The sequence below is a fragment of the Plectropomus leopardus genome, chromosome 17 (genome assembly GCF_008729295.1).
Source record: "Plectropomus leopardus isolate mb chromosome 17, YSFRI_Pleo_2.0, whole genome shotgun sequence".
In the NCBI taxonomy this organism is placed as follows: Eukaryota; Metazoa; Chordata; class Actinopteri; order Perciformes; family Serranidae; genus Plectropomus; species Plectropomus leopardus.
In genome coordinates, this window is record NC_056479.1 from 1,663,518 (window position 1) to 1,677,287 (window position 13,770).

Below are 13,770 nucleotides of genomic sequence, written 5' to 3' on the forward strand. Positions count from 1 at the left end.
TGGCTGAAGTTTGACTTCTGTGGAAAGTTAGTGGAGTTAACAGGCTGCGACGGTACACGAAACGCCATCCAATGCGATACTAATACAAATGTAACGTTACTGTTATTAAATATGAGGACTTCTTAGAACTGACGACTTGACCACTTTGGCAACCAAACACTTAAGTGAAGTGTTAGCTGAGCGAGCTAACTGTTAGCAGCCACAGTCCCGTCTCAAACAGCAGAAAAACACACACTAACAGACTGAGTAAGTGACGAGCTGTGAACCAATGAGGCCACTAATGTGTGGCAACTAACTATCGACATCACAATCACAAAGTATATCCTCACCGAGCAGAAAATGACGTCCGTCCTGATTGTTTTTCTTCTTGACAGCAGAAGACCACCACTTCCGCCTGGATTGTTTCACAGTAAAATTGTCTCCGCCCCTCCAAAAACATAGCCTCCGGCCTCCAGGACTGAGGACTGGCTGTCTGATCATAAGTGCTGGATGTATAGTAGTACCTGAAAGCCACATTTAAAGACACGTATTTCAATATTACTTGAGTAAAAGACTGTCTTGTCACCTTTTACCAATTTCTTGCAACAATTTGACAATTTGCTGCTTGCCTTTACCCATGTTTTTGAAGAGAAATAAACCTTTTTGCTCAGGATTCAAGGGCTTAAATATCTGTGAGAGGCATCTGAATGATCCACAAGAAAAACTGATGTCCATCTAGATTTCAGAAGGTTGAATCAGACATTTTGTGACCCTAATGAACAAATACATTTTATTTATTTTATTTATTTATCTTTTATTTATTCATTTATTTATCTGTTTATTTATGTGTGACTCACACACATCTACAGGGGGTTTCTTAACCTATTAGTGTGTGTATATTGCATATCTCTCTACCAACTGATTGCGGTGGTTTATTACAACAGACCTGCTCCAGACAAGATGCCTCCTTAAGAGCTCCAACAGCAGACACACCCACCTTTCTCTCACTCCCTTCAGTAATATCACAGTCACTTCCTTCACCCGTCAGACTGCACAGCTCCATTCGTGTCGACTGCCCAGAGTCCGCGAATAGAAGCCTGCACCTCTAACCCCCACCACACATCAGCCTAACTACATACACACAGCAAAGGTAAGGAATGACCTCAGCCGTCTCACTTTTTGATCACTTATAAAAACCTGTTTATGCCTTCTATGTGGGCCATGCAACTGTTAAGAAACACACTGTTCCATTACAGACATTCATATCTGTCTGTGTGTGTGATAAGGCTGGGCAAAGACGAATATGACACCAATAGTAACACTTGGAATGTACCTCTATGTTGCAGTCTGAGGTAAAATCATCTTAGGCTGAAACTGTGGAACTAAATGTAAGAAACTGTCGTCTCTGTATTCAAAAACTCAAGGTTTGTTTCTCCCACTCAGGCTCAGGTGATTGTGAGAATGCAGAGAAGAATAGAGGTGGAACAGTTAAAGTGTGTTTGCACAGCGTGCACCACACCTGTTAAAGGTGTAGTGTTGTCTTGCAGTCATTACTCACAGAGCTAACAGTGAGTTAAGAAAGAGTTTTTTAACTCATACACCCAAACTGTAAGTCTGTCCATAAAGAGAATGTGCACATTTTCTTAGGACCAAAATTCCAAGTGTCCATCACAGTAAATAATGTCAATCTAGTGCAAGAATGACTTTGATTATTTTAAACTCAGATAGGAATATGAGAGTCTAGTCTCAATAACTCATATCACATCATTTCTAAACCCAAATTCAACAAACTAGCAGTGCTTTGTCTGTAAAATTCATGTCTCTCGACAAAATGTCTCCCTGTCCTCCTCCTGGGACCTGCAGCAACACATCTGCACACCCGGCGTGACAGCATCTACATTCCAGCAGCCTCCCCTGCCTCTGCTCAGACATGTCCCTCTACAGTTTCGGCCTGGAGCCGCTCTCCTGCCACACCTGGAACAAAGACCGAAGCCGTGGGTGAAACAAAACACACAGTAACACATATATGCTGTATGTGCACCTATGTGCATCACTCCATTTTCTCTCTCCATAACTTGTTCAGTACAGGGAGGGACCAGATACATTTTCTCCCTTCTCTGATTGCATTAATGTTGTTGGCTGGAGAACCACAGTGAATCTGATTATTGATACAGGAAATTGACTTAAAGAGCTTTACTGCGTCTGACTGCACTCCAGCAGCAGGATGTCTGTTGCTGTTTTTGTACTTTGCATGAGTGCGTTTACATGGAAATGAATAACCTGTTTATGAGGTTTATCCCGGTTCCGATCATATTTGGGATATGGTGTTTGCACAGTGAAATCAGGATAATCGCATCATACATGAAAAATGTTAGTAAGCCTGTTACTGTCTGCGCCTGTGATGTTTACAAAAACAAACCAGTAATGGGAGATGGGAGGAAATATTAAAAAACTACATTGTACAGTTTGATACATCCATGGTACAGTTACTCAGTCCCTCCAGGATTTTTTCATATTTGGAAAATTTAACTGAAGTTTGGTGGGAATGTTATCCCAGGCCCAGTTTTTCCTCTGGTTGTCCTCACAAGTTGTTGGCACTGTGTTGAACTACTCCACTTATTCAGACACTAACATTATTAGCTGTTATTATGTGGTTGTAGCACCCAGTAAAGGTGTGAACATGCAAAAGTAACGCAGTTTCTTTCAGAACACTCCAGCCAGCCTACTCAGGTTTCTTATGACTGGGATTTAGTGTCTACATTTTCAAGGCTCAAACATATAATGGGATATGGTACTCCAAAACCATAAATGGGTTATACATGTCCATGTAAACGCAGCCATTGTTAAACACTGCAGTGCAGTGTGTTTGTTCAAAACACATGACACTGAGGCTTTCCACATTTCATGCAGGTATGGCCCCAAGGTCACTTCTGCTCTTTGCCAATAAATTATCAAAGAACATGTGGAGCTCTAGTGTGGAGAAAAAAGCAATATAAAATATTTTATTTTCAGTGTCAGACAGTTAGTTAGTTGGTGGACTTTGGACCTTGATAGTCAAGTCAAGTCAGTTTTATTTATAAAGCCCATTATTACAAATTACAGTTTGCCCCAGAGGGCTTTACAGCATACGACATCCCTCTGACCTTAGACCCTCACATCAACTAAAGAAAAACTTCCCCCAAAAAAAACTGTAATGGGGAGAAAAAATGGTAGAAACTTCAGAGAAGAGCTATCCCTCTTTCAGGGCAGACAGACCTGCAATAGATGTTGCAAATAACAAATAGTGTGACTCAAAAAGAATCTACAGGCTTAGCACCTGTGTGAGGCTGTACTGGAGTACAGGGTTACTATTGACAGAGTATGTTATCATGCTCCCAGTGACAGAATATTAACATGCAGGTAAAATGTTTTAAATTTTTTCTTTAAATTTTTGACCTGTTGATGGGTCTAAATGTAAAGTCAGAGGGTCATTTAAGTTTTTACAATGAATCCTCTGGAGACTATTAATGTCTGAACCATATTTCATGGCAATTAGTGACTCCCTAACTTTTTTTCTTGTGGAATTATCAGGACTAACTGTACACTTGTACACAGTAAATATGAAAATCTAATGTCGTGTATGTGTGCAACTTTGCAGAGTATATTCATGCTCATCAGAGGAATAATCCTTTCCACTTCAGGCACTTAGAATGATCTCAAATGAACCTAAACACCTATAGTAGGTATTAGCTAATATTAGGTAGCATTAACTCCTCAAAACAGGCAGACAAATATTTAAGTAGTGTCATTAAGATACACATTATCATGCGCACTACTAGATCTTAATCTGAGTGCTGATGATTTACAGTATATTCTCCAGATAATTAACCTAAATGTGGTGACTGGCCTGTTCTCTGTGTCACCCTCAGACCAATAACTCTTGCACACAGTATGAGTTTAAATAATATTGGTTAGATCCCTGTGAAATATACTGAATAAACGTGCATGCTCCTCAGAGGGTCTCTTTGACTTCATTTCATGGTCTTCCCACTAATATCTTTGCAAACATGATAATGTTGAGACTGCCATTAATCTGGTCATTTTTTTACTCTTTCCCTACCTTATTTTCACACGAACTGTAGCAGGCTTAGCCTCAAGTATGTCATAATCCCAAGAAGACCATGTCATATTTACTTTGTGTGTGTTATTATCCTGCTAAGTGGTTACAATGCCTAACATTTGTACACATATGCCTTTCTAGAGATTGCAGTGAGTCCCAACAACAATGAGGTGAACATCTATGAGAAGAAAGGCAAAGAGTGGGTCAAGATCCATGAGCTGCGTGAGCACACGGGACGCATTACAGGTACTGTAACCTCTATCAGCCAACAGTGGCGGGAGGAAAGGTGAGATGTGACAACATGACAGTGAGAAAATAAAAGATTTAAAAACAACAGGGCCACTGACCTATAGGGCCTTGATCCTCAGAGGCCTTTCCATTCCCAGACCTTTCAGGAGGGTACCAAGAGCAAATTGTTGTCCATGGGCTCACACACATTAAGTATCTTGGGGTCTTGTTCATTAGTTAGGGTAGAATGGAGTGTGAAGTGGAGAGGCAGCTTGATGTTGTGTCTGCAGTGATGCAGGCATTGCTCTGAACTGTCAGTGTGAAGAGAGAGCTGAGCCAGAGGGCGAAGCTTTGGATTTAGTAGTCTATCTACATCCCAACCGTCCCCTATGGTCATGAGCTTTGGGTAATGACCGAAAAAACACACACACTTTAACACACACCCGTCTATTCTGTGGGTGTCTGATTTAATGGAACTGTTTTCGGTATCTCACGTAGTATATATGATTTGAGAGCAAAGCTTGAATGTACTGTATTTCCTGTCACAGAGCTTAATAATCACGTCCACAGGCATTGACTGGGCCCCAGAGTCCAACCGCATTGTGACTTGTGCCGCTGACCGTAACGCCTACGTGTGGACTCTGAAGGATGGCGCGTGGAAGCCCACCCTGGTCCTAGTGCGCATTAATCGCGCAGCCACCTGTGTGAAGTGGTCACCACTGGAGAACAAGTTTGCCCTGGGCAGTGGAGCTCGCATCATCTCTGTCTGCTATTTTGAGAAGGAGAATGACTGGTAAGCACTTCATGATCAAATTGATATTATTTCCTTATTGTGCATGAGACTTACAGTGATTTTAGTTTTGAAGGCCAAGATTAATGACCTCAGAAGTGTTGGAGTGAAGGGTTATCTCTAGGTCTGAGAAGTGAAGCCAATGCGGAAGTGTCAGAAACCTGCATTCTTTCTAATTGCCAGCGGCGGGGGGACTTCACAGTTTGCATATATGTCTGATTGTTTGCTAGTCACTGACAAAATGATCTTACTTCTCACTTGATTCATCTCCTCGGTAAATTCACCTAAAACACAAGAAACTTGTGCACTCAATGAGGATCCTAGGGTCACTGACCAGCAATTATGACTTAAATATGAATGTCAGAGAGCAGTAATAGAAAAAAAAAAGCTGAGAGGAAGCAGAGGGGATTTCAACTGAGCACAAGAAAGTTGTGCTCCAGGAATATACACACTGAAGAAACTAGGGTCATCAATCAGCTATTATGGTTGATAGGCATAATAAAAAGGTCAGAGAGCAGTGAAGACTAACACATCTTTGGGGCACCTAGTTGGTCCCACAACACCTCCAGGAGGCTAGGCAGTGAACTCTGGTGTCCCAATGCTAGTCCAAAACACTTAACTGATAAGTTTATGGTTTTAATTGCTAGTTTTAACTCCTCTTCAATACAGCAGGACTTTCATTTTCTAAATTATGGTCACATTTAAAGTAAAATAGCAAAAGCAGGGAATGCTTAAGGGTGTGGCTACCTTATTATTGACAAGTCGCTGCCACAGTGGCGTTCTTGTAGTCTGGTACAACCATCCTAATCATCCTGATGTGAGCTCAACAATCTCTTTTTTCTCTGTGAATCAACTGGATTTGCTGCCATCCTGAACACTTTCAGTGTGCAGAGCTACTCGTCATGACAGACAAATTCTTTCAGCCAATCCTGATGTTAGCACTAGCCTCTACTACACAAATAAGTTTTTACGTTAGACAGTACCAGTCGATCTAAAAAAAATATAACTTATTTATATTTACTATTTGTATGTGACATGTACCTCCCCATGAGTTGTTTGCGATACCCTGACACTGTCAGCACATTTGACCATTTCTACTTTAGCAGCCAGCTGCCTCTGGACTGCTGGATATCAGCTGGCAGTGTCCTTGTTGTCTGTCTGAAGCGTCGTGAACACTGATCTGCATAGCTGTGATCTTCAGCTTTGCAGCCTGTTGTATCTGCTCCTCCATCAGTGGCCAAACAACAACGAACTTTGTATTTTCACGGGGTTACACCTTCTTCATCACCAAAAGAGCCAGCTGACAAATCAAGATTTTGCCAAATCCAATCAGAAAAGCGGTGAAAAAGTCTTTTCCCCTGAGAAACCCTGCAAATGCATCATCTTGTGCTTGTTTAATTGTTGTTATTGACTCTGTATCTGCATTAACTTCACTTATCACTGTTGACTCTGCTAACATTACAGCTTGCGCTTGTTGCTGTGGGAGCAGCCATTACTGTTTCGGATGCAGTGACCTGCATTTCACGTCTTTAACTACAACGCAGTCCTTGATTGGCTGCTTATGTTGTCAACAACGGTGCAGTTCCCTGACTGGCCCGGATGGATTGTAATTTCTGGAAAGTGTTTGGGGTGGCAGATTCTAGAGTGAAACATAATGTCAAGCTCACGTCATTAGGATCTGACCAGTCTAGTTTTCTTGGGCTCCACCCCTTGTTCCTCCACAGCTCCCTCTAATTCAAATATGGTCAAACAACAACAAAAAAACCCCCCCAAAAAACCCCCTACCCCTACCTCCACCCAAAAGGAGATGTCTGTCAACAGACAAAGAAATTAGAAGGCAAACCACTACAATGATGTGCAGAAATGTACAGAAATGTGCTGCAAATACAACGCAACCACATTTTCATGTCATCTTACCTGTTAGATTGCTTGCAATAATATTTGCCAAACACATTTGATTGCAGGCATTTAACATTCTCTTTTCCTTTCAGGTGGCTGAGTAAGCATATCAAGAAGTCCATTCGCTCAACTGTCCTGAGTCTCGACTGGCATCCCAACAACATCCTGCTGGCAGCTGGGTCCGCAGACCTCCACTGCAGGTGACACAACCACCAAAACTGTGATGTAAAGGGAAGGAAGCTGACTAGACTCTTAGTTCTATGAAAGGACACCCAAAGAACCACAATTTGAAGCTCAGGTTAATTGTCAATGAGCAAATTAAAACTCAGTGTATTTGAATTTTGCAGCAGGACAACATGTGGCCAGGTGAACCAGATTAATTATGTCCAAAAATGATCCAAAAATGCATCAGTGAACCACACTGTTGCACTGGGTGACATGTTCTTTCATTTCATTAACACATTGTAGTTTATCTTGACCCAATCCCACACACAGCATACTAATGCAAAAAATAATCACCAGAGTTAAACATAGTCCTCAACAAATGCACTACTTCTTCCTGTTTGGTAAAAAATGCATCATGAACAAACTTTATAAAAGTAGCACCACAGGAAGAAATGAAAAAGAATACTTCACATGGTTTGTGCACAAAAGTCTTATTTGAAAAGTAGTTATCTAATGATGATGAAGTAAAAAGTACAATATCTTCCTCTGAAGCATGAGGAGAAGAAGTGGAAAGTGGCATGAGATATAAATACTCAAGTAGTGTAGAAGTTCCCCAAATTTGTACTTAAGTACAGTTCTTGACTAAATGTCCTTAGTTCCAGTTCTGGTCAGCAGAGAGATGCACAATAACTTATATTACAGTAATTGGGATCAATACACCAAGTATGTCCAGTCATAAGTACTCTAAAACATTGTCTAAATTTGATTAAATGATATTCATGTATTTTTTAAAATGTTTCTCAAATGTAATTTTTTTTCTTGTGCTGCACAACAATTTGTAGACTGTGAAAGTGAGATGTTTTGTCTTATCTTGGTATGAGTGCTCTGGACTTCTCGTAAAAATTTTCTCTTACCTAGGAGAGTAGCAAAAACAAGAAAACATTGATGAATCCCAAAAATCACTGGGTACTAATAAAATAAGAACAAATTGTGGACATGAACAAAAAAAGAGAAAATTTGATCATAGATTGTTTCTTGCATGAGGCGCAATGTGTCTGCAATTAGAGTGCGAATAGATTGTTATCGTGGGAATGAGTGTAGCAGTATGGTAATGTGAAAACCAGCCTAACAGGAAGTTACATGCTGTTTTTTTATGGTGGAGTAAGGAGAATGAGGCGGAGTTGAGAAGCCTCACAGCCTGAGGAGAGAAGCTGCTCTGTAGCCTGGTGCTACGGTAACAGTACGTCTATACTGTTTGTCAGATGGCAGAAGGATGAACAGGCTTTTGCCAGGGTGGGTTTTGTCTTTCAGTATTTTATCGGCTCCGCACAGGCACCTCACCTCACCAATGTCACTGATGCTCAGTAGATGTGTACCATTGGTGTTCTGATGTAGAGCCCTCCTGTCCACAAAACATGCAAGTCATAATGTTTCCAGTCATGACACTTGCTTTGCTGCTCTGTAAAAGCAACAAGAACTTGGCACAAGGTTTCTGCTTCTTCAAGTTTTCAAGAATTACAGCTTTCTTTCCCAGAGTGGAGATGTGTGATAATAGTGTCAGTTTCTCTGTAGAGAGGATGCCACTTCCACTGCCTCCCACATGACAGAAAAAGTGGACTAAAAGTGGATTTATAAAAAATATGCACACGTTAGTTGATACTGAATGCTGAGCTGAAATCAACAAGCAGTATGCATTGTAGATGTTGTTGTTTTCATTGTGTAAGGGCTTAGTATGTATAAGGCAGTGGAAGTGGCATCTTCTGTGGATCTGATGATCTGATGGCTCTGTATACAAACTGGAGAGGGTCCAGTCTGGGTGGGCTGGCTGAACATATGCCAGTCTGTGCACTCAAAACGATGTTTTTTTTCTTTTTTTTCTGTTCTTGTTGTGGTGGGGGAGCCTGGTCTGTATAAAGATGTGGGCACAACCTGATCTCCTGTTCCAAGGTTAGCAATGTCTTATTTGCCCATTTTATTTTCCCACAAACACAGGCAGGAGTTGTGCTCCTGACTACCCTTTAAAAGATTTGTCAAAAGAGTGCCCCAGTCATTAGTTGTTAACCCTTTGAAACCTAGGACAAACCTGGGAAGAAGTCAATATGGAACATATAAATTTGACCCCCAAATTAGTGAGAAATTAGTATAAAAAGCACAAGAAAGTTACCTGAAAATGAGCAATAAAACAAAAATAAAAACAAAGACAAAAAACAACAGTGGGAAAGAAAAAAAGCGTAAAAACTATAATAAAATGTAAAATTATTTTAAATATATAATTATGATAATTATACATATAGTTTTTTCCCTAACTGTTTTTACCTCTAGACATTTGTTCCTAGCTTTTTAAAAATATAGACATTTTCTAAAACTACTAATTTCTTGCCTATGGCTCACTCGTTTCATAGTCAGTAGGTTTTTGGTTAGAAGCCTGAAATAAAGTCACAAGCTGAAGAGACATTTATGTTTTGGTCTACAACATAAAATCTGTCTGGAAACACCCTGTGTGAACTCTGAAGCTTTTATGTGTCTTAAAAAAAGGTGGTTGCTAACAGGAGGTTAAATGAGACTACAGAATGTCATCACGCTGAGCTGCACTGAACTTCACAGCCTGGTTGTGGTCCTGATGTTAAGTCATGTGATCATAGAGTAGCTCATGTCACCAGTACATTAAGCAGCCTAACATTGGATCCCAAATCCGGCAAAGTGTAAGATTTCCTCCTGTACTTCTCAGGGTTTTTTCAGCTTACATCAAGGACATCGAGGACAAGCCCGGACCCACTGCCTGGGGGGCCAAAATGCCTTTTGGTGAGGTGCTGCTGGAGCATAAAGACTGTGGAGGCTGGGTGCACAGCGTCTCCTTCTCTCCCAGTGGAGATCAGCTGGCCTGGGTGGCCCACAACAGCAGCATCACTGTGGTGGACGCTGCTCAGGGGAAGGAGTGAGTACATCTGCCAAACACTTATGCCGTCACTATGAGCTGTATTAATATTCAGATAAAACTGAGATTATTGAATACATTTTTCTTTTTTAATGAAGTGGATCAGTGAGCAGGGTGTAGTCAGGTAATTTGGAACACTTTTTGGTAGATTGCCAAGAAAACCACCTAAAACTCAGCAGACTTCTCTTAAGTGTGACTTACTAAAAATGTCTGAAATGTGAGAGTTCCACCCACAGGCAAATCGTGTTATGTCACCTAAAACCATATTGTTTTTACTGTAGGAAAATGCCCCATTGACCCTATTTTTTGTCCCATTTTACCTGGATACATTAAGTCCTCACTCAAATCCCTAATGTTAAAATATTTTGATGATAAGTCAAACTGTTGATAGAAAACAAGACCCGCCAACCACTTTCATTGTAATACTTTTATAGTTTTAGCTGCAATACTCCTTTTACCAACATGAGAAAATCAACATGCCATGAGGCTTTTCATGCAAAATCTGGGACCAGTGACTTTTTGACTTTGCTCTGTCCATCCTAGAGATCTCAAAGCAATAAAAATGATGCTTTTAATCTAAGGCACATTTGTAGCAAGAACTTTAGAACATGTTTGGTGACTAGCCGCTAATATTTAAAGAGCCCAAGATGTAAAGAGTTCTTACTTCCAACATACATTTTTTACTGATTTTTTACGATGTGACCCTGAAATTAACTTGATGTCATGGCTTTTTACATGATATCAATGCCTCCCTTCTGACCTCTGTCCATCCAGGGTAACCCAGCTGACCAGTGACCGTCTGCCTCTACTGAGTGTGCTTTACGTCAGCCCCACTGAGATTGTTGCCGCGGTAACTATCAGCTGCTCTCCAACTCAAACATGACTTACTGTAGGTTCTCGACCTAATGTTGCAGGCTGCTATTTTTATATCAACAAAGGATCAAATGAACAGAGTCCTTCATAATGATAATGTTGATGTTGTGTTTCCAGCTTTATTCCACTAACCTTGGGCGGGCAAAAAGATTGCTGCAGGGGGACTTACGATTAGCCAATCAATGCCATGAGCAGTACTTACATGTCTGTCAAGCTTTTGTCAAACTATTTTGTGTAGACAGTATGTCCTCTGACTATCATCCAGCAGTGAAGTTTATACTTTGCTCAGTGGCAATCAAAAATCATATTGGTTACATATTATGTAGTTAATGTGACCCCTTTGACAGCCTTTTGTTGTGTGGAAGGTATGCTCATTGGGCCGTACCAAATACAGAAAAAGGCAAAGCAGATAATTCACAACTGACCCAGTGTGCATAATTGTATTGTACTGTATTACTGCACCACATTTTTACATCACAGTGGTGAGAGAAAGCCTGTGGTGAGAATGCCATGACAAAAAAAGTTCCTCCCTTATTGTTTTTATGTGTAATCATATTTACGGGGGAGAGAGGCCACTGATTTAAAGTGTAGCCACGGATATAAAATGCTGTGTTATATCAAGAGGCTACAAACAGTTGGGGGTGGCTGTGGCTCAGGGGGTGGAGCAGGTCATCTCTAATCGGAGGATACTTAAACATGTTGAAGTATCCTTGAGCAAGATTCTGAACTCCAAATTGCTCCTGGTCATTGCCCCATTGGTGTGTGAATGCATATGAATTATTAAAAACTGCAGAGCAGGGGACACCATGTAAAGTAGCCTTGGCCACAATTATATGGTTACATGACACTGATGTCAGAAAGCCCTTTAATGAAGCCCTCAAAATTCAACTCTTGTTGTTATTTAGGTTATCAGATTGAATAATGCAGCTTCAAGAACCTAGACAGTCATAAGTTGAACTTTCATATTAATGTGATTCTTTGCATTTCGTTAACCCTACTTTCTTTCCTGTCAGGGTCATGACTGTTGCCCCTACCAGTTCACCTATAAGGGTCCAGGTGCTCTGGAGTTTGTGAAGAAGCTGGACGTCCCAAAACAGACCACCAAGAGCAGCATGTCAGCCATGCAACACTTCCAAAACCTGGACAAGAAGGCCACTGAGGAAGAGAACAACGAGATGGACACCCTCCACCAGAACAGCATCACGTAAGGGCCGCCGCCGTTTCCCTTTAGGTAGTGTTAAAACGTCTACCAAGGTGACAGTCTAAATAGCAAAATTCCAGATTTTCTGCCAATAAGAATTGTTTTTGCAAAATACCTTACCTTATGTAAAGATCTAAATACTTCTTTCATCACTGGGTCAAGGTTAAAACTGTTAGCTCTGTCGGCAGTATGGCTGTTGTTAGAACTGTTTGCTGCAAGTCAGCTTAGCTACCTCCATGTTGACAGCCATGTGCAGGCAATCCCAGTTTAGACTCGGAATTATAAATATCGCTGAATATCGCATGCAGCTCCTTCAAATATGCCAGTGTTGTTGTTAAAGTTGCATGACATTTTGCCTTAATACACTCTATATGTTCATAACTACCAGCCTTTTTAAGCCTTGTGTGTGTATGTGTGTGGTCCTGCAGACAACTGTGTATTGTTTCTGGAGAGAAAGCCAAAGTGGAGAAGTACAGCAGTGTGGGTCTGGATGGAGCCATGGTGATCTGGGAATTTAAGGTACATGCGTCAAGCTTTGTCTGTGATACAAAAGTAAAGCTGTGATTTAGTAACTTAGTAATCCACAAAAGTAAAGCTTGATGATGGAAAGTGGGCTTTGGCACATTTTACATTCACTGACATTATGAACACAGAGTGTATACCTTCAATTGAGTCATTTAATTCTTATCATAGTTATGTCCATGCCAGCTCATCCATTTATCTGATTTCCATATCCACAAAACATTTACAGTTGGAAGAAATTTGGGGATTTGGGTAAATTTGAGGGTACAAGGAGAAATTAATTGTTTGTGAATATATATATATTCACAAACAATTGTGAATATATATATATTCAAATACTATGAATAAAAAATGTTTTATGGAGGCTTTTTCATGTAGGAAGCACAGATTAAATGTTCAGCACTGATTGCTGCACTCAGTATCAGCTATCAACACAAACATATTGCTACATAACCTACAACTATCTGTCTTCAACACACCTTATCAATACATGTGTGTGGGATCAGTTCTAACATGTTTGTGTTATTGTTATTGTGCAGCATTGACACACCACAGTCTGTCAGTCCTTGAGGTGTCAGAAGCTGGACCGACCCCTAAACCCCTCTATCAAATACTCTTCTGTGGAATATAACTGCTACCACTTGAACCCACACAACTACTGATCAGCTTTTGTACAACAATGTGAGCACACTGTGATGTCTTTTGGACAAATAAAGATGATATTTACAGGCCAGACAATATGGTGTAATGACTTGTTCTTCACATTTTTGTGTTGTGTCTTCAGTGGACTGACATTTTCCTCCTTTTAACTTACTGTCCAACTGCATGTGTTTGATGTATTTCAGTAATCACTTTATTTTTGTGTCACTACTCCACTCCTGCTATGCTACTTCCTCTTAAAGGAGCTCTTTACTGAAATGAGAAATAATTAACATCATTACTCAGCCTATGAAAACTGATGTAGAGTATAAAGTCTGTTGTGGCTTTTGGGGAAAACACCTCTGATGGATTGTCTCAGCTTGGTCTTTGTGACCACACAATTATGACAGAAACCCTCTTTTGTGAAACATTTTTATGCA

The 13,770-nt window shown here is 40.5% G+C and overlaps 1 protein-coding gene across 1 annotated transcript; it reads left to right on the plus strand.

Moving 5' to 3' along the window:
• The first annotated feature begins 987 nt into the window (after positions 1-987).
• Positions 988-13,429, plus strand: zgc:86896 (uncharacterized protein LOC415190 homolog). The gene is made up of 10 exons (XM_042505902.1): positions 988-1,129; positions 1,843-1,973; positions 4,220-4,324; positions 4,877-5,099; positions 7,088-7,195; positions 9,889-10,095; positions 10,870-10,945; positions 11,982-12,172; positions 12,598-12,688; positions 13,231-13,429. The coding sequence occupies exons 2-10, from the start codon at positions 1,910-1,912 to the stop codon at positions 13,234-13,236; spliced, it is 1,071 nt and encodes a 356-aa protein (XP_042361836.1). The 5' UTR covers positions 988-1,129; positions 1,843-1,909; the 3' UTR covers positions 13,237-13,429.
• Positions 13,430-13,770: the final 341 nt, after the last annotated feature.

What these genes read in the sequence shown, in the direction of transcription:
- zgc:86896 (XM_042505902.1), top strand. Translation starts at nt 1,910, where the DNA reads ATGTCCCTCTACAGTTTCGGCCTGGAGCCGCTCTCCTGCCACACCTGG. An exon ending in GCACACGGGACGCATTACAG is followed by an intron (nt 4,325 to 4,876) that starts GTACTGTAACCT and finishes TCACGTCCACAG; the next exon opens with GCATTGACTGGGCCCCAGAG. An exon ending in TCCGCAGACCTCCACTGCAG is followed by an intron (nt 7,196 to 9,888) that starts GTGACACAACCA and finishes TGTACTTCTCAG; the next exon opens with GGTTTTTTCAGCTTACATCA.